General features: G+C 34.4%; 1 protein-coding gene across 1 annotated transcript in view; it reads left to right on the plus strand.

Annotated features, from left to right (window-relative positions):
- Positions 1-19,988, plus strand: part of LOC150101200 (SPRY domain-containing protein 3-like) — a 221,963-nt gene that overhangs the window by 114,386 nt on the left and 87,589 nt on the right. Inside the window, exon 8 of the mRNA XM_090401360.1 lies at positions 14,173-14,230. Within this exon, the coding sequence (XP_090257486.1) occupies positions 14,173-14,230 (58 nt within the window). The remainder of the gene's footprint in view (positions 1-14,172; positions 14,231-19,988) is intronic.

Genomic DNA, 19,988 nt, shown 5'->3' on the forward strand with positions numbered 1-19,988 from the left:
TTTAACAAGAATAAAACTGATTTTGTGCATCGATTTATTACTATGGATGAGACTTGGATTTGCCATTACACACCAGAATCCAAACAGCAGTCAAAACAGTGAACAGAAGACGGTTGTTCAGCACCAAAGAAGACAAAGTCGGTTCCATCAGCAGGAAAGGTAAAGTCATTGGTGTTTTGGGATGCTAAAGGCATTTTGTTTATAATTATCTTGAAAAGGGTAAAACAATAACCAGTTGTGTTATTCTGATCTTTTAACCAGACTAGACGAAAAAAATTGTGAGAAAAGACCTGGTTTTGCAGAAGGAAAAAAAATCATTCATCAAGACGATGCACCTGCCCACAAAGGTCTTTTGGCAATGGGAAAATTAAGGGATCTGCACTATGAATTGTTGGAACATCCACCCTATTTCCCAGATTTGGCTTCCTCTCACGTCTGTCTTTTCCCAAAACTAAAACTCTTCCTCGCTGGTTAGCGTTTTTCTTCGAATCAAGAGGTGATTGCAGCTGTAGAGGGGTATTTTGCGGATCTTACTGAGAACCACTACAGGGGCAGGATAATGGCACTGGAGCATCGCTGGAATAAATGTATTAGTCTTAAGGGAGATTATGTTGAAAAATAAAAATAATTTTGAAATTATAAATTGTTTTTTCCTTGTTAGGCCGAGAAATTTTCAGACTACCCCCGTACACAGTCTATATATGAGTTTTCAGTCAGCAGTTAAAATTGAAAGAGATACAGGAAGATGGTTTGATATAAAATCATTGATAAGACAAGGATGCACATTATCTCCACTCATGATGAATTACATTATCTATGTAATTTCTTTCATCATGTAATCTATGGATTACATGATGAAAGAAAGTGGCATTAAGCCTGATATTAGAATTTGAAATGTCAAAGTTAGCTCTTAGCTTTATGAAGATGATGTTGTACTCCTAAACATTTCTAGTGCAAGTCTCCAGGATTCTCTAAGTAAATTGAATAACAGCTGTAACAGAATCAAACAGTATGAAAATCAGCAATAAAAAAACCAAAACTATGAAAATAGGTAGCAGCATAGAAAACTTCAGTTGCATTCTAAATGGAAATCCTATAGAAAAAGTAAAATATTTAAGCTATTTAGGCACAGTTTTTACTGAAGATGCCAGGTTAAATCTGGAAATAGACAACAGAATAAGCAAAGCTGTTATGGTGTGTAGCCATCTGAATAAATTTATATGAAATAAGATCGAAATTAGCACAAGACAGCGTTTAAACAAGTTTTAAGTTATGGATCTGAGAGTTGGGTTAGAAATAAAGCATTTGATCAAAGACCAGAAACCAGAGATATGAGGGTTTTGAGAAAAATTAGCAAAGTGAACCAGTTTCATCATTGGCAGAATCATATTAAAAATGAAGATATTAGAAAGGAACTTGACATTATTGGTATTCAAGAATATGTCAGCAGAGCTAATCTAAGGGGATACTGCCACTTAAATAGAATGGGCGATGAAAGATTAGGAAAACAGGTGTTTGATGCTAAGATGGCAGGAAAGAGATCCACAAAAAAAACCAGTCTAGGTCAGCGTTTCCCAAACTATGTTCTGCGGAACACTGGTGTTCCGTGAAAAATTATCAAAATAATATGATCCTTATATAGTTTTAAATGCTGCACAAGTTCAAACATGTTTGAAAATCAGGCGCGCCTCACTTTGCGTGTGGATTGTGCTATTAAGTGCAGTGCACGGTGGCTTGGCTCAGCCATCCACAGTTGTCGACACCTCCGAGCGCGAGTGAAGTATGGAGGTATCTATTCTAGGAAATGTGTGGTCACAAGCAAAGTTGATGCACTGCGACTTGGCATGTGCCTTTAGTGTGTACTGTCGCATTTTTGTGATGCGATACAGCCTGTTGCGGTTATAGTGTGTGCTTAGCTTTACATTGAATACGAGACCGATGATACTCGACTCTAACCAAGATTTTCCATTTAAATTTCAGGATTTGTGAAATGTTTTGTTGTAGGAAGAGTTTGAGAAACCTTGGTCTAGGTGAATTGATTCAGTCAGAAGTGCCTCAGAAACACAAAATGTTAGATATGATAATATTGGAGTTCTCACAAGTAATAGACTGATTTGGAGGAAACTTGTTGATAGGAGATTAACAATAATGTAACTTAATCATGTAATGCTATCATAGTAATCTGAATACCCTTTGGGGGTACACATCAGGAAATTGATGATGCAATCAGAGGGGGGAAAAAAAGGACAGGCTATAATCTACTAATTTTTAGACCATTAACTCTTAAGAACTGCTATACAAATTAAATTACTTTTATGACAGTTTAATTAAATCAATTAATGAAAAACTTGTCTAAACTTGTTTTTGTAAATTTGGTCACTCTTTCTATTTGTTTCCTGTTTAAAAAAAGTACTGAATTAAGAATTGGTTTCTTGCTTATGATCATGAACAATCTTATATTTTTCATTATGAAGTAAGTGACCAAGATATGCAGTTTTCTTCTTTTTCGAAGTTTTTGCTATTCATGGGAATTTTGACATTCATCTGTATAACTGCATCTCAAAAGCTACAGTTTTCTTTTATTAATGTTGTCTTCAAGTTCCAAATTTCTGCACTGTACAGCAAGTACAGACCATACATAGCATTTAACCATGCATACTGTAAGCTCTAAATTTAAATCATAGTTACACAGTGCTGATTTCATCAGGAGAAATTTTTTTCTTGCCATTTCAATTCTAACTTTTATTTCCATTTCTGGGTTGCATTCTTCATTTAACCGGTATTCGAGATATTTAAATTTTGTCACTCTTTTTGTTTCCTGTTTAAAGAAAGTACTGAATTAAGAATTGGTTTCTTGCTTATGATCATGAATTTAGTTTTTGTGATATTTATTCTTAAATCCCTTTTTTTTTTTCACTCTCTTCATTCACTAGTTCAAGAAGATTTTGAAGATCCTGAATATTGTCAGCCAGGAGAGCTGTGTCATCAGCATATCAGATGTTATTGATGATTTCACTATTTACATTAATCCCTTCCTCTCTTTCTTTTAAAATTTTCTGAAATATAGCTTCTGAGTATATGTTACAAAGGAGGCACAACAGCACACATCCTTGCCTTACTCCTCTTTTGATGGTAATGGAGTCTTTAATAATGTCATCAACTTGAACAGATGTCTTTTGGTTCCAATATAAGTTTTAAATGATCCTAATGTCTTTACAATCTAATCCAATTCTTTTTTAATAATTCATTCATTTTAGTGTGTTTGACTTTGTCAAATGCTTTCTCGAAGTCGATGAAGCAAATGAATACTTTCTTGTTTTAGTCGCTACATTTTTGAAATAAGATTTGAGAACAGAAAAGAGCCTCTCTCATTCCCAAACTGCTTCTAAAGCCAAATTGGTATCATTGATGGTATCTTCACATTTTCTGTATATTCTTTTTTGAATTATTTTCAGAAACATTTTGAGAACATGACTCTTTAGACTGATCATTCTATAGTCATTACAAGTTTTGACATTTGCTTTTTTAGGTAGCATGATGAAGATCGACTGAAAACAGTCTTGAGGGATTATGCCTGTATCATTGATCTTATTAAATAGCTCTGCTAATATAGTAATGTTGTTGCCTTCTAATAACGTTACTATTTCTGCTGGTATTCTATCAGGGCCTAAGACTTTACCATTTTTAGCTGAGTTCAGCTCATATTCTACTTCTGATCTTAGAATGCATGGACCTTCCAGCTGTTCATAAGTATTTTCTTGGCTAAGTCTGTTATCAGTAAAGAGTTCTACATCTTTCATCCATTCTTGTATTTTATTATCCTTTTCCGATATTATTTCTCCCTTTTTGTTTTGAAGGATACATAGTTGTTTTTTTTTTCTTAAATATACGTGAGGTCTCTTTCAGCTTTTTGTGTAAATTAAAACTGTCATGCTTTTCTTGTAGAAATTCTATATCTTTATATTGTAAAATCTTGTATGGAGAAAAATTAGTACAAAATTTTTCTATACTGATTTTACCTGGAAATTACAAATTATACAAAATACTTGTAATTGAAATAATGTTTACCTCAAATTTTTTTGCTGTATTAAATCTGTTAAAATATTAGAGTAAGTTGTTAAGACATTTAAGAACCACTGAAATTGTACAAACAAAGAAATAGCTCAGGCAGGATTAGACATCTTGACCTGAGGCTAGCAAAAATCGCAAAAGTCAACGGGGTAGAGGGTTTTCCCACCAAAACTCACCGACAGTGGGGTGACAGAGAAAACTCCTCCAAGAATATCCAGGCAGTTTAATCTGAGGAAGTTCCAAGGTCGAGAGAATAGGATAAAAGGGAGAAATCGAGGGGCCAAATTGCTCTGTTCCTGGCTCTTGTTTTCTGGTCTCGCTTTGAAGAGGTTCCTGTGTCCAGCCGTTCCAAGGATGGGGGAGACACATCCTGCCAGCGATGTTAGGAGTCTGACAAGTCCAACGATGATAGGAGGTTCATAACAGCAGTGACTGTCTATTCCAGAAGTCCCACCGCGAAGTTTCTTGACAATCTCCAAGTATGCTGTATCATCGTTTGCCGTGAACTAGTGGCGAAATGTGGTTTTTACTGGAAGGAAGAAAAATGTGATCGTGATCTCTAGGATCTAGTGTACTGAACTAGCTGGCAAGGTTGCAAGTAAGAATTTTGTAAAACTTTCCTAGATTGTGAAAATTAAGGCTAAGAATGCCGATCTCATAGTTAGTTAGTGTAAAGAACATTTTTTGTGAAGTCGGAAAGCTGCACTTCTAATTAATTGCGACCTAATCGTACACTGAGTTCAGAGAAATTTGCTAATGTCATGTGATGAAAGGGAAATTGATTGTGAAGTTTAGTTACGCCTAATTCTGTCTTTAGCCTGAGTTAAGTTACATTAGAGTGTGTGTGTATGTCTACCCACATGTCTGATTGTCATAGAGCTTAAGCGAGAATTGCTAATCTAATTGAGTGGAGAACCAGACATGTGCTTTACTTTGTCTCCATTGTTATTTAACTGAGTTAATCAGAGACAGATATTTTGATATGTGTAGTTGTAATATTTGTAATTACCTTGACTTAGAATGAATAAACAGTTTTGTTTGTTAATAGCTTGCCTGATTCTGCCTTGCCAATGCACTGTCTCATAAAACATAGAACCTCTGTGTCCTGAAGATAGAATAGCCATGACTAACTGATATTAAGTTTAAAGTGTTGCTTGCATTAGAACTAAATTTTAGAGATATTTCTGTGTTGAGCTGGACGTTTCTCTTGCATGTATGAGAAAGACATACAATTCCTCTACACGAACTTTAATGGTGCAGTCGAAAAAAAACAAATAAATTTTTAAAGATCAGTGCAAGAGAAAGTCAGCAAGATAGACAAGGGAACTGGTTCCAGCCCAAAGCACTTCCTAAATCTAGACTACGTACACATGAAAAAATAACATACTTACGACCTTGAGAGGGGGTGAATCAAATTATAGCCTGAGAGGATTAAGAATGATTGAACTAACTCAAGCAGTGACTACAAACTCGGTGTTACGACTGTTAAGGAAAAGAACATAAAGGCGCAGTTCGAGAGTTTTAATAATAAATGATAAAATAAATAATAATATCAGAATATAACAAATAATAATAAAATAGAAAGAGCAGATATTATTAGAATATGTTTCATTCATCCAGATTTCTTTTGCTTCATTGATCTTGTCTTTAATAATTTTCTGAACCTCTATATATTTTGTTGGACTATGATTTTGATATGATCTATGTTGATCCGTGAGAGAGAGAATTTCGTCAGTTATCCAATCTTTCTTTTTTTACTGCTCTATCAGGACACAAAGTATTGGCACATTTCTCTGTGAAGACAGATTTCAATTTGTCCCATGATTGATGGAAGTTTTTTCACTTGGCTATGCTAATAATTATATATTTGGTTTAATCCTTTATCCAAGTGTAAGCAAACAAAGTTTGCACCTGAAGTATTTTCAGGACTTGGGCAACTCGTGGTAACGGTGGAATTAGTTCTGATCACTTGCCTTAGTATCTCTCATAATGCAGGAGATGTGCTTTGCATTATGGGAGATACTAAGGTTAGTGATCAGAACTTATTCCACCTTTTTCACGAGTTGCCTCAGTCCTGAAAATACTTCAGGCGCAAACTTTGTTTGCTTACACTTGGATAAAGGATTAAACCAAATATATAATTATTTGCATAGCCAAGTGAAAAAACTTCTATCAGCTATCTCTAATGCAGAGAATTTCAATAAGATGTTGACACCTTTTGGCAACTGGTATATGGTGATATGACTTCTGCATTACTTCCACCTTAGTGTCACCACCTCTGGGTAGTGACACTAAGGTGGAAGTATAGCATTATACATGTCTGCAAGGAGATGTGCTTTGCATTATGGGAGATACTAAGGTTAGTGATCAGAACTTAATCCATCTTTATCATTGGGGTAACTGGTGATATTGTACTGAAATTGTACAAAGAAATAGCTCAGACAGGATTAGACATCTTGACCTGAGGCTAGCAAAAATCGTGAAGGTAAACATACCTTAAGTTTATTCATTCTTGTGTTTATGAGAAACATGAGCCTGATGTGTCCTAGTGATTGCTTTAATGTTTGGGCATATATTTGAAAGGCAAACTCTCATTTCCTCGTCAATACATTGAAGAGTTCCTCTCATTTTACACCTAATTGTGGCGAGGGTAGAAAATCCTAATTCACATAAATATGACGTTGAAAATTGTAGATTGAATAGAAAATTGACAATTCCTTATGTTTAATCATCAATCCACGATCAGTGGATATAGCTGCCAGTCCTTCTTCTGTTAATGTTAAACCAAAATCACTTGAAGTTTCCATAAATGGGTTTCTAATCCAGTCGTATTGTTCAGTGTTAAGTGATGGAAAATAAGAACTCGATTTTTCTTCTAAACTTGTTAAATGTTCAACTATTATTGGAAATGTTTCATTTATGCAAGTGTTACTTACCAATGGAAACATTTCCAAATTATCTTCAACAGCTTTTCTTTTCCAAATCTGTAGTTTTCTCTGAAACGCTTTCATTTTGTCAGTGGATGTGAGAATATTTTCTTCTTTCCCTTGCATGCTAGTATTCAAAATATTGAGCTGCTGAAACATATCAGCCAAATACTGTAACCTGGCAATCCAAAATTCGCACCAATTGAGGTTACAAAAATGTAATTGTTTCATCTCTTCAAAAAAACGCAAGAAGTTCTTGTTGTAGCTCGTGTACACAGGTAAGTACTTTCCCCCTTGACAGCCACCTCACATCAGTGTGTAAAAGCAGCCGTCTGTGTTGTGAATCCATATTAATACAAAGCTTTTCGAATAAACGCGATTTGACAGGTCTTGTTTTAATAAAGTTACCATCTGAACAACTTGATGTAAAATCATGGAAGGGGCTCCATCTGTACAAATGCCTACACACGACTTCCATGTTAACTGCCATTTATCAAGATAGCTATTCAAAATGTTAAAAACGTCCTCACCTTTTGTAAACATACTTAATTCTTTGCAAAAAAAAGAAACTGATTTACTATTTGATCTTCATTAATAAAACGGACGAATGCTAAGAGTTGCACCTTGTTAGTAATGTCTGTTGACTCATCAACTTGCAATGCAAAATTTGAATACTGAAGTTTATTACTGCATACATTTTTCTCGATATCAGAAGAGATTTCTATAATACGCCTGTGAACTGTATCGTTGGACAGAGGAATCTTGTTTATTTTCATTGCTGCTTCATTTCCTAGCATTGTCATGACCATTTTTTTTTCATGCAGGCAAAATAAGTGACTCACCTAAAGTATGATCTTTCATATTTTTTGCTATCAGTTCTGAGACTTGATAAGAAGCGATTTGAGCTTTATCAGAAACAGTCGTTATAGTTTTAAAAGAATTTGCTGCTTTTGTTTGCTGTTCAGACAATCTCTTGAAAAAACTTACAGATTTATCTTGTAAATTAGAGTGTATAGTTTTAAAATGTTTACTCAATTTACTAGGAAGCAATGATTCATTTGCCATTTTACATCCACATACTAAACATAGCGGCAAAGGATGATCTTCACTTCCGGTCCAAGTGAAACCAAAGCTTAAATAACTTTCATTATATTTGCGAGTAGGCTGCGATTTTGCTTTCTTACTTACTTTCTTTTGCTCACTTCCAGAATCTGATTCTTCAATATCACGTTTCTTTTTGAGAAATCTATCCATTTTATTTATCTGAAAATAAGTAATATGTACATAACATCCACTTCCAACACTTTTAAAATAAGTAATATACACAACAAGAATAAAGCATATTCTTGTTCTCTTTGCAAGAAAAACCGCTGTTAATTAACATAATAATGATGTGTTGACAAAAAGAGTGGTATATCCGTAATGAAAAGGTATAATAGAGTAACTATATTTATTTTTATATCTGGACACATATTTCTCTGGAATATCACAGGGCGCACCTTTGAGAACCACTGTTCTAGATTCATGCTGCTAGCATTTCAGTAATTGCTTAATTTACAAATGGACTATGAGTTTTCTTGTTAATAAAATAAGTCGTTTTGCAAGAATTATTTTTTCTCTTTTTTCCCTCTGATTTTCTTAGACTACTTCCATTTTTTATAGCAGTGAATAGGTTCTTTCATAAGCATCATATTCTTATTTGTTTATGTGCAATATTTAGGTTTGGTGTTTCAGCTTGTTTTAAAACATGCAATTTTAAGTAATTAATACTGTAGTGCAGTGATTTGTTACCAGTCTCATTGTTTCTCACACATTTTTTTGAAATGCAGAATTGTAGCCTTTAGTTGAAGTTAATGAAGAAAAGACAGCTAGGGTGATAAGCTGTTTTCAGCACATCCATTGTGAATGCGTTACACCATATGATCTGTATGCTTGTTTTCATACCTGGAAAATTCTTAGCCAGACATGCCAACTGAATATTAATTTTTTACATCTGTTAGGAAGTGAGGGCATCAAATGTTGACAAATTTTTTTAACCTTTCAACTACTTTTCTTCTGTACTATGCAGGTTTAGAAGACTAGATATCATTTTTGGTGTTACTTTTAAAAAAAAAAATTAAATAATTAAAAAAAATTCTGTTGAAATGCTAATAACAATAGAAGGAATATATGTGAGTTTTTAGATGTCTAGAGTAAGTCTGAGGATAAAACTAATTTATGATATATAAGAAGGACAGCCTTCTTGGCATTTTAGTGGAGGGGGTTGTGATCTAATCTCCCATGCTGTCTTGGGAGATACATTTTATAGCTGTCTCCTAGTTCTTTGCTCGGTATCAACTTTGCCATGGCTCATTATGACACCATGCTTCCCGGGGGGGGGGGGGGGTCATGTGGAGGCCTGCATGGAATCACATTAAAGGATAAGAAGCAAAACACTTGGATAAGAAGCCAGACTCATATCACTGACATTCTTCACCCCAAGCGACTAAAATGGAAATGGGCTGGACATCTATCCAGAAGAGAAGATGAGCGATGGACCACCCTACTAACAAACTGGATTCCAAAAGAAGGGAAACGAGGCCAAGGACATCCTAAAAAAAGGTGAATTGTCAAATTTTGTTGGGGAAAATTTGTTAACCATTGCCAAGAACAGGGAAAGGTGGAAGGAACTGGAGGAGGCCTTTGTCCAGCAGTGGACAGAAAATGGCTGAAAAGAAGAAAAGGGACAGCCTATAATTGAATATCACATCTGTATCAAGAGTCTAGAAGAAATTATATATATTGGTATGAGACCTAATATGGAGTGGCAGGGAATCAAGATCGTGATGGGAAGACTGGTGGGCTATGCATAAGGGCAACTGAGTTATGCGATTATGAGGAAAGGATGGCTGTGTGCTTGTTCAATTTGGGCTTAAGTATGTGCAAGCATATTTGTATAAATGATTATATAAACAGTGATCTGAAATTGTCCAAGTGGGTCATGCAGCCTACAGAGAAGAGTAAACAAAAAAAAAAATTGAACATAACTTATTATATCTGTACATAAATGCCAGGAATATCAGGAGCAAAGGAATGAAGTTTGTTGTCTTAGTGAATATGTTGGGACTCAGATTTTAGGCATTAGTGCATCTGGGCTATCAGCAGATATACTGTCTGGTATTAAGCATAAAGGATATATTATTTTTAGAAAGGATAAATATGACATGACATTGAGAGGAAGGGGGGGGGATATGCTTCTAATGATAGATGAGTCCAGTTTGGGTAGAAAGCTATGACTGCAACATCAGTAATAGTTTTCCATGTAGCAATTAGTTTAAGCTATCTGGTATGGGGTGGAGTCTAATAACATCAAATACATAGTGTTGTGTTGTTACAGATGTGGTGGATTGGTTGTTTGAAACAAGCATAAAAAAATTGTAAGTATAAACAATAGTAAGCAGGCATGTTTTTCATTAAAAAACAATATTTGCAATTTTAAATAATTTTAATAAAAAATATTATAACACACAAGAATATAACAATATATAAATCATATTTAAAATTTGAAAATCAAGTACATATTTCAAATCCACTGCTCTTACATTTAGGGTGACATGCATAAAGACTTGTCTAAAATTTAAAAATTCTTGATGCAGTTCAAAAGAGAATTGGTTTGGTTGATTGATGACTCTTCTCTCAAACTCTTCAACCACTGTTTCATAGATGATCAGTTTCCACATTTTGTTTCTTCACAGATATTTCCATTGGTGGTGTTCCCATTATGTCCCTGTTTCTGCTGAATACAGGAACGTAACTATTGTCCAACATCCTTTTATAGTTATCCTGATTTACTGAACCTGCTAATCCCAGTCACATTTTATTCCATCTTCACTAGTTCTGTGGAACAGCCTTCCCCCATGAAGACTTCATCGAAGACTGTAGCCTCCAGTTCTTTAAGAGGAATATCAACAGATTTCTTTGTTATGCTATTGACCCAGTCTACACATGACTTTTATTTGCTAATAGTCCTTGTGGCCTTTCATTTGTGGGAATGATATATGTATATATAAACTCATGTAGAACTTTTAGTATATAAGTAAGAAAAATAATTAAAATTTCAAGTAATAAACAGAAATTACACTCCTTCCTTACCGAAACTAACATTATTATTAATATTAATATTAAACAAAATATTTAACTTTATACACAACAACAACAAAAAAAAGTAGAACTAAATAAAATCCTATGAAATAAATAAATACATTCTTCTTCTTCCTAACATGGAATTTAGGCCCAGTGGCCTGTTCCAGTCTCATGCTATCTCTTTCTTGGTCTTCCGATTCTTCTTCTTCCACTTATTTTGTATCTGTATAATATTTTTGGTAGTCTGCTGTTGTCCATTCTATTTAAATGTTCTAGCCATTTTTGTTTATACTGTCTTATGTAGTAATTAATTGGTTTTATTTTCAGGATTGTAAGATTTCATTTGTTTTGTGGTCCCACTTGATATATCCAGCCGTTTTTCTGAGGAACTTCATATCTGCTGTTTGAATTCGTTTTTCATCTTTCCTTTTCATGGTCCATGTTTCACTTCCATATAGTAGAGTTGGTTTTGACAAGACATTATATAGTCTGATTCTAGTGTGTTTTTGTACTAGGGAGGCTTAAATATATTATTTATTATGTCATTTACTTTGACAAAGTTTGATATTTTAGTGTCTATGTCTTTTTCTTCTTCGTATGATAGATCACATCCCAAGTATCTGAAAGTATTTACTTGTTCTAATATTTTATCATCTATCACTATTTTACTTCTTATTGGGTTTTCTCCTTTGAATGCCATTATTTTTATTTTTTCTTTAGATATTGTCATATTATATTGCTTCGAGGTATCATTTAATGATTTTAATGATCTTTGTAAGTCATCTTCTGATGTAGCTAATACTATTTGATCATCTGCAAATAGTAGTGTATCTATCTTCATTTGTGGGGTCATTTGTATACCAAATGGGTTATGTTGTTTCCAGATTGTTATAATTTTATTTATATATATATATTGAAAAGCAGAGGTGAGAGGGTACATCCTTGTCATACTCCTCTTGATATATCTTTCAATTCTGAGATGTGTTCTAAATAAATACATAAAGTATATTTTCTAAAGTATTTACTCATTTGCATTTGTTTTTAATATATATCATTTCAATAGCCTTAAAAATTGATATACTGAAGAATAAGTCGAAGTAAAATAATCACTGCAAAGAAATTTCCAGTGATGCATTTTTTTTTTGTAAAGAATTTTCCATGAACCATTACCTGCTTTATAGCAGGTAGTGATTCATAAGAATGAATGGGGAAGATTTTACTTAACAAACTGGTTAGTGTATATTTCTGAAGATTCTCATGATACATCTCACTAATGCTCAGAATAGTTGAGATTCTCATACTGCTTTCCCATGTTTGTTCAACACTTTTGTCATCTGTTAGAGGAATTCATGTCATTGTACATCCTTATCCACAAGCCACTGGAAGAGATGTTCTCTGTTCTTGAAAAGAACTATTCAAGACAGTCTTTATTTCATATACTGAAATAAATTTTCATATATGTAAATATGTAGCCAGAATCCTCTAGATAATATAAAGGATATGTGTTACCCATTCCTTTCTTAGATACAGAGAAACATTCCTTCCTTTCACCCTTTTGCTATGAATTCTGAAATCTGAATGCAAGATCACATGGACTATGTCTGCGTCTGCTTTCTCTGTTCAGGTAAATCTTACGGCAGTAGGCTTGGCTATCAGTTAACCTTTACACAGTATTTGTTGAAGGGAGACAAAAAAATAATATATGCACTCACTCACTTCTACTTTGGGGGATTCATCATTGAGGCCCTTCCCAGCTATTCCAATCTAAATAAATATGACTGCTTGTCCATTTCGAAGTTTGGGAAACAGAATTTAATAATCCTAGATAAATTTTTATTTCATAATTTAAATAATGCTATTGTTATAACTTAATGAGACTCTACCGTCTTCGTGTATACTTAATGTGTATTGCAACCTTCCTTCCTTAACAACTTATTTATTTTTTTACTTTCCAGATCATCTGTAATTCACCAAATTTATTATTTTTATATTGCTTTACAGATGTTATATTTCTGTTGTGCAGTTTATTATCTTGTACCATTTGACCACTTAACTTGTACTGTTAGAAAGCTCTGCCAAAATACTATTGAAGCATCTGGATGAGCTTTCTTTTACATATATGAATTTCCATGTTCTAGTCCATTTTATTCATGTATACTTAATGTGTATTGCAACTTTCCATCCTTAACAACTTATTTATTTTTTTTACTTTCCAGATCTTCTGTAATTCACAAAATTTATTATTTTTATCTTGCTTTACAGATGTTATATTTCTGTTGTGCAGTTTATTATCTTGTACCATTTGACCACTTAACTTGTACTGTTAGAAAGCTCTGCCAAAATGCTATTGAAGCATCTGGATGAGCTTTCTTTTACATATATGTTGAATTTCCATGTTCTAGTCCATTTTAAGACGAATCTTACACTCCTGTTCATAAATACACCAATATCAAGACTGTTGGAAGAAACTGAGATTCATCATCAAGTACTGATGTTTTTCATTTGGTTCATGTTATGATATGGCTCAATAAATCATTGGCAGCACTGATCTGCTGGAAAACATTGCTCTAAAATGCAATCTTATGTTATGTTTACAAAAAGTTTATGAATTAAGGGTTATTTTAACCTTTGAGAAAAAGAAAAACAAGTGGTCAGTATCACTGACCAGATAGCAAAGGCCTTTGCTTTGCTACTAACAAGTCATGGATTCAAATATCAATATAGCAAATGTGTTTATAAAACTGCTTTGAGAAGGTTGTTCGGGAGGGTAAGTACAAAAAAGAGGTTCATATAGAAGATTCCAAATTTGCAGTGCATCCCTGTTAGAATCCATTTCAATTGGGTCTCTTGATCAACTTTGCTAGAAAATGAAATTACCAGGTATAATTTTTTTAAAAAGGAAACTGTAGTACATAACTGAAAATAGAAGTGTGGATTAGGTTTTTAGAAATTTTATTTAATTAAAGATTTTTAAATATTATTTACTCATTATACTCAACTACTTGGATGGTTAAGAATGTCTAATTTTGTCCCTTTCTTTTATTTCTTTTAGGATTATCCTAAATATAGGCATCCAGGATGGAATAAAGGATCTATAGCTTACCATGCAGGTAACAGAATTTCAATTAGCATTTCACAGTCAAAATGCATTGTACATTTGCACATTCTTTGTATGAAATATATACATATGTGTACATTATAACCAGATGATATAGTTTGAACTATATCATCTGGTTATAATTTACACATATGGTTTGTACACGGAACTATTCCATGTACAAACTAGTTCATGGACTAGTCCATGAACTAGTTTGTACATGGAATAGTTCAATGCTGAAGTAAATTCTGATTCCAAATGAATCTTGGCTACAATGGCATCAGCAACATAGGTTGTCAATGTACAGCTCATCAGTCAGTCTGTTTATATTTTCCATAACTCTTCCTTCACAAATGTTTCATTTGTTCTTTGTGCTTTTTATGAATTTCACCTTAAAACTTATGTGATAAGCTATCTTATGAGCAGTGTTGTCTGTAAAGTGCATGTCCAAAACACACTTGGGAATAATGACAGGTTCAGTCGAAAGAGTCAGGATATCTCTCTCTAATGCAAAGAATACTTGAGTTTCTTTTAAGTTAAATGTTGGAATTAGTTTCTCACATGGAAGTGATAGGTTTCTTCCTTCATAAATTGATGTCATCATATAAACATGAACTTGTCTCAGTCAAATGAGACTTACTGTCTAATTAACCCTGGTAGTATGCACCTCATGGGGATGAGCAGTGACATAGTTCTAAATTATGCTGTCTTATTGCAAATGCTTAAGCATGTGCCATCTAAGATGTCAGGAGCCTTTACAAAGGTTTTTCAGTTAAAGGTTGCTATCCAGTCTTGTTCAAGGAAGTAGTTTTTCAGTTAACAGAAATGGTGTGCCTCTCATATCTTTAATTGTTGCTGCAGCATTGTCATGAACATCATTCTATCAGAAGTCAAAACTAAAATTACTATCCTCTCTGTCTCTCTCTCTCTCTCTCTCACATGCATTGCTAAGTTCTTTGAACTAGTAATTTTATTTTAATACACAAAGACAAAAAGTTGATATTATAATGCAAATATTTATGAAAAATATTTTACATGTTAAGATACCCACAGTAGCAAATATTATGGATGACACTAGGGTGTATAAAGTCTTATTTGGGGATGAACAGATTCATTATAGGCACTCTGCATAGCTAGGTTCTGAGTATACTCAGAGCCTAGTATACCACTGCTTTGGACTATCATTGTGTGATATATATGATGAATGTTGAAGTCTGATTGGTCTATAGGAACAAGATCTTATGTCCTGTACTTCCATGCTAGTGCAGGTACAGGGCTAGTCTCTAATTTTTTCAATATCTTTGCTGATGAGAGTACAAACCATCCTCTTTGCCATTCGGCAAACCTTGTAACACTCAAATGATTCAAGCTTCCTGACCTCTCTGCAGTGGGATGAAGATAAACTAGTGAATTTCAATGCTACCAGAACACCATCCTTTTTTTTGGAAGAAAAATCTTTCTGCACTTCCCCTTTTTGGTAATATCCAAATCTTCAGCCAAAATCCATTTTATCTCCTTGGGTTGGCTATCACATTGAGTGTATGCATGAATGTGATAGCCAAAAACACATCATATCAGTAACCACAGCCAAAGAACTTGTCCTCTTCTGATTACAATACCATTTCTCAACTTGCAACTTCCTATACTGTACAATTCCCAAATCTGCCAATCTTAGAATTACTGTTCTCACATTTGAGATGGTGCAAAAACCTCCCTAAGAAGGACTGATTAAAAACCTCCTTAAGAATCACCTGCTTCAGTAGGTGATTCTTCTCAAGTCACTTTCTCATAGATGCTCTGTTTCTGCATTATCTTTTTTGATAAGTGTTTCCACTCAGTTATGCATAACTGACAATGGTAAATGTCCCCCAACCATTCCAGACACCCAACATACAATATCCCTATATCCTTTTGCCAGGATGAGATCAGAAAAATACTGTCCAAATTAGACACAAAAAAGTCTCCTGGCCCCAATGGCATTCCCCCAATTGTTCTGAAAGTTTGTGCTCCAGAACTGACCCCATCCTATGTCACCTATGTATACTCTCTTACTCTACTGGAATCTATCCCACAAACTGGAAATTGGCCTATTCAGCCCATTCCCAAGAAGGGTGACAAGTCACTGCTATCCAATTACCACCCTATCTTGCTTACCTCAGTCCTGTCAAAAGTAATGGAAAAAATCATCAATTCCCAACTCCTGTACTATCCTGAAGACACTCGCCAAATAAATGACTGCCAATATGGATTCCGCCACTGCCGATCAACAGGAGATCTAATCACATGCATCACCCATCTCTGGACAAATACTATGGAGAGGTTTGGCGAATCTCATGTGGTTGCACTAGATATCTCCAAAGCTTTTGACCGGGTCTGGCACAAAGGCCTACTAGGAAAACTACCATCATTCGATCTAACCCAGGACTTCTGTAGTTGGATTGCCAGCTTTCTGTTTGGATGCACACTGTGTGTGATGGTGGATGGCTCCCTATCCTCTCACCACTCAATTAATGCTGGGGTCCCACAAGGTTCTGTTCTCTCACCAACCCTCTTCCTGCTATATATCAATGACCTACTGCAATTGACCTCCAACCCAATACACAGTTTTGCAGATGACAGTACACTTTACTCCTTGCTTGCATTTGATAAGCCTTACCCTTCACAACTCACCTCAACCTACAGAACATCAATCACCACCACCCTCAACTCTGATCTCCAAGCCATCCTACAATGGGGTTAGGATAACCTCATAAATTTCAACTCCTATAAAACCCAGTTCTGTACTATTTCCTATAAAAAAGAACCATTTTTCCCCAGTATCCTTTTTGACGATACCCAAATTTCCAGACAGTCTGAGATCTCGCTTCTTGGAATCACCCTCACATCCCTGGCATAAACATATGACAACCATTGCATCCTCAGCCTCAAAAAAACTAGGATTTCTCTTTCGCTCAAGACGTTACTTCACCCCCAAACAGCTACTAACATTATACGAATCACAAATCTGCCCAGCTATTGAATACTGCTCCCACATATGGGGTGGGGCCCCTAAAAGCTCTCTCAAAATGCTCGACTCAATACGGAGGAGAGCAATTAGACTTATCAATGATTCATTCCTTACCAACTCTCTCCCCCCACTTTCACACAGACGTATGGTCTCTGCAGTATGTATGTTCTATGAATATTTCCATGGGAAATGCTCATCCGAAATAAAATCAATAATTCCTCTGCTCAGTACAAAGCTCATTGAAACACGTGCAGCTGCTGCACAACATCCCTTCACAGCACACCTAGAAACAAACAGAACAAGTTTCTTTTCCTCTTCCTTCATCCTGCAACTGCTGCACTGTGGAACGGTCTCCTGTCTGCTGTGTTTCCCAAGGAATACAATTTAAAGTCATTCAAATCAAATGTAAACAAATTCCTCCTTTCCCAACCCACTACCCATACACGATACTAATGTACTATAGGTTGATCAACCAACCTCCTGTGTGTGGGCCCAACATTAAAAAAAAAAAAAAAAAAAAAAAAAAAAAAAAAAAAAAACACCACACCACCATTACCCTTCCTTCACTTTCTTCTAAACATGTAAGAATATATTCAGTTGATAGTGTTGGATTCTGAATGAAGAGAAATTAAAGTTATTGGTATTTCTTTCAGAATCCAACATGATCTTCCATAACATAAGCAAGACTTGTAAATATTGTTTGTCTCTTGCTTAAACTGTATTATTCATGTAATTGCCTTGAGTTTATTTATTAAGTTTTATTAATTAATCTAAATATGTGTTAGCAATGATAGGATCTTGTATTGAAATATTATTCTGTTTACTTTGATTATTCCTAATTTAATATTATGAGGAATTGTATATATAAGTTTAATATGCCTTATGTGAATTATAATATTTTGATTTTTTATTTATCACTACCAGTATGTAAAGGTATAATATTATGCAATATTTCTGTTTTTATTTTATTTTTTTTGTTACTATGGAGACGGGCTAGAAATAGCTAGTGCGTGCATGGATCGCGAGATATGGTATTCAACTGCACAGAAGGAATTGACATAAGAGAGCGTGAGAAAGAATTTTGGGCGGGAAAGAAAGTGAAGGTATATAAGCGAAAAGCGAAAGTATACAAGGGGATCAGTCGACCAGAAGCATTCACGATGGTGCAGTGAAGAGAGGGGGGGAGCACTCACGACAGTGCGGAGAGGTGGGATGCAGGGAGCACTGATGGCAGCACGGAGTAAAGTAAGAGGCTGTAGTAATAGGAATTAGGTGCTATAATTAGATTAAGAAGCGATGAGGAGATAGCTATTTAGCAGCACGGAGTATAAGTAAGAGGCTGTAGTAATAGGAATTAGGTGCTGTAATTAAATTAAGAAGAGATGAGGAGATAGCTTATTAGCAGCACAGAGTAAAGTAAGAGGCTGTAGTAATAAGAATTAAGTGCTGTAATTAGATTACGAAGGATCGGGATGTAAATTGGCAACTCAGAATGTTGATAAGGAATACTAAAGTTATTATGACGAATTCCAGAGCTTTTAAGGAAGATTAGTGAAAAGCTGATTTTATTGCAAAGTAGTAAATGAGGAACAAGTGAATTGTCTAGTGAAAGTGTGTCTACATTTGTGATGCACAGAGATTAATGATCAAGTTATTTTAAAAGAGATTACTTTTGAAATATGTTGCTCCAGTGTGATAGTTAACTAAAGTTTCAAGTGTGCCTCAGTGAATACCATGAGCAAAGGATTTATCCGGTAAGAGCTGTCCAATTTTATATTACTTTAGTGCAGAGATATATGTGTAATTCCTCCTCTTATTCCCCACATTAACTATAACGTTTTTTGCTGAAATCAGCCGAAGTATGAAAGTGTATACTCATGAAGCAGTTGTTGCCACCATTAATGTATTGAGACTTTACTGACTGTGTGATAATAGTAAAATTTGTTACTAAGAGATTTTGTGATATTGAACTCTATTAAAAGTTATTGTAATATTGTGAAAGCTGTAAATCTGATAGCAGAATGCCCATAGACTGAATTTGTAAGATGTTATGACCAGTTAAGCTAAGACATTTATAATATCTTGTTCTCAGAATTGAATTTATATGTATAGTATATAACCCAGAATTAAATGTTTTGTTTTGATGATTTTAAAATTATGTTTGCCTGAATCTCCTTTACTGCACCGTTCATGAAATTATCGGACCTAGTGGGAGCTTCAAAAATAAGAGATAAACTCGGTCTACGTAAGAAATAATATTGATATAAAATTAGTTGATGTTTGGTTTCACTACATTTCATTAGACTAATCTAAATATAGAGTGGTGCAGTCTAAAAATATAAATTTCTCTATATTTAAATTAGTAATCAACCAGCAACTTATTACTTGTTTAAGAACAGAGTTGAAACAAGATGGCGGGTCAAAAACAAGGAAGTAGGATCCAACACTATGCAACATTCCTGTGCAGTTTATCTTCAAATTTATCATTAACTTCTCATCCTTGTCTTTTATTCCTGCTACTTCTGTTTGTTGTTGGTCTTTCCTATACCATTTTCTTTAGTGACTACAAACTCCACCTGTTAAAGAAACACATTAACAGATTGCTTTTTTTTTCCACTAATTACTCCAAATACAGTGTGGTATTGTGTTGTGTTATAGATCTTGTGACATATAGTTGGTTTAAAAAAATGCAGTAATAGCAGTGTTTCCATAGACATAATGGCTTATTCATTTCAAGGATATAGCTTTAAAGTAGTTCATTTGC

This window comes from Typopeltis vanoorti, chromosome 12 (assembly GCF_054136105.1).
Source record: "Typopeltis vanoorti isolate ZY-2024b chromosome 12, IOZ_Tvanoo_1.0, whole genome shotgun sequence".
In the NCBI taxonomy this organism is placed as follows: Eukaryota; Metazoa; Arthropoda; class Arachnida; order Uropygi; family Thelyphonidae; genus Typopeltis; species Typopeltis vanoorti.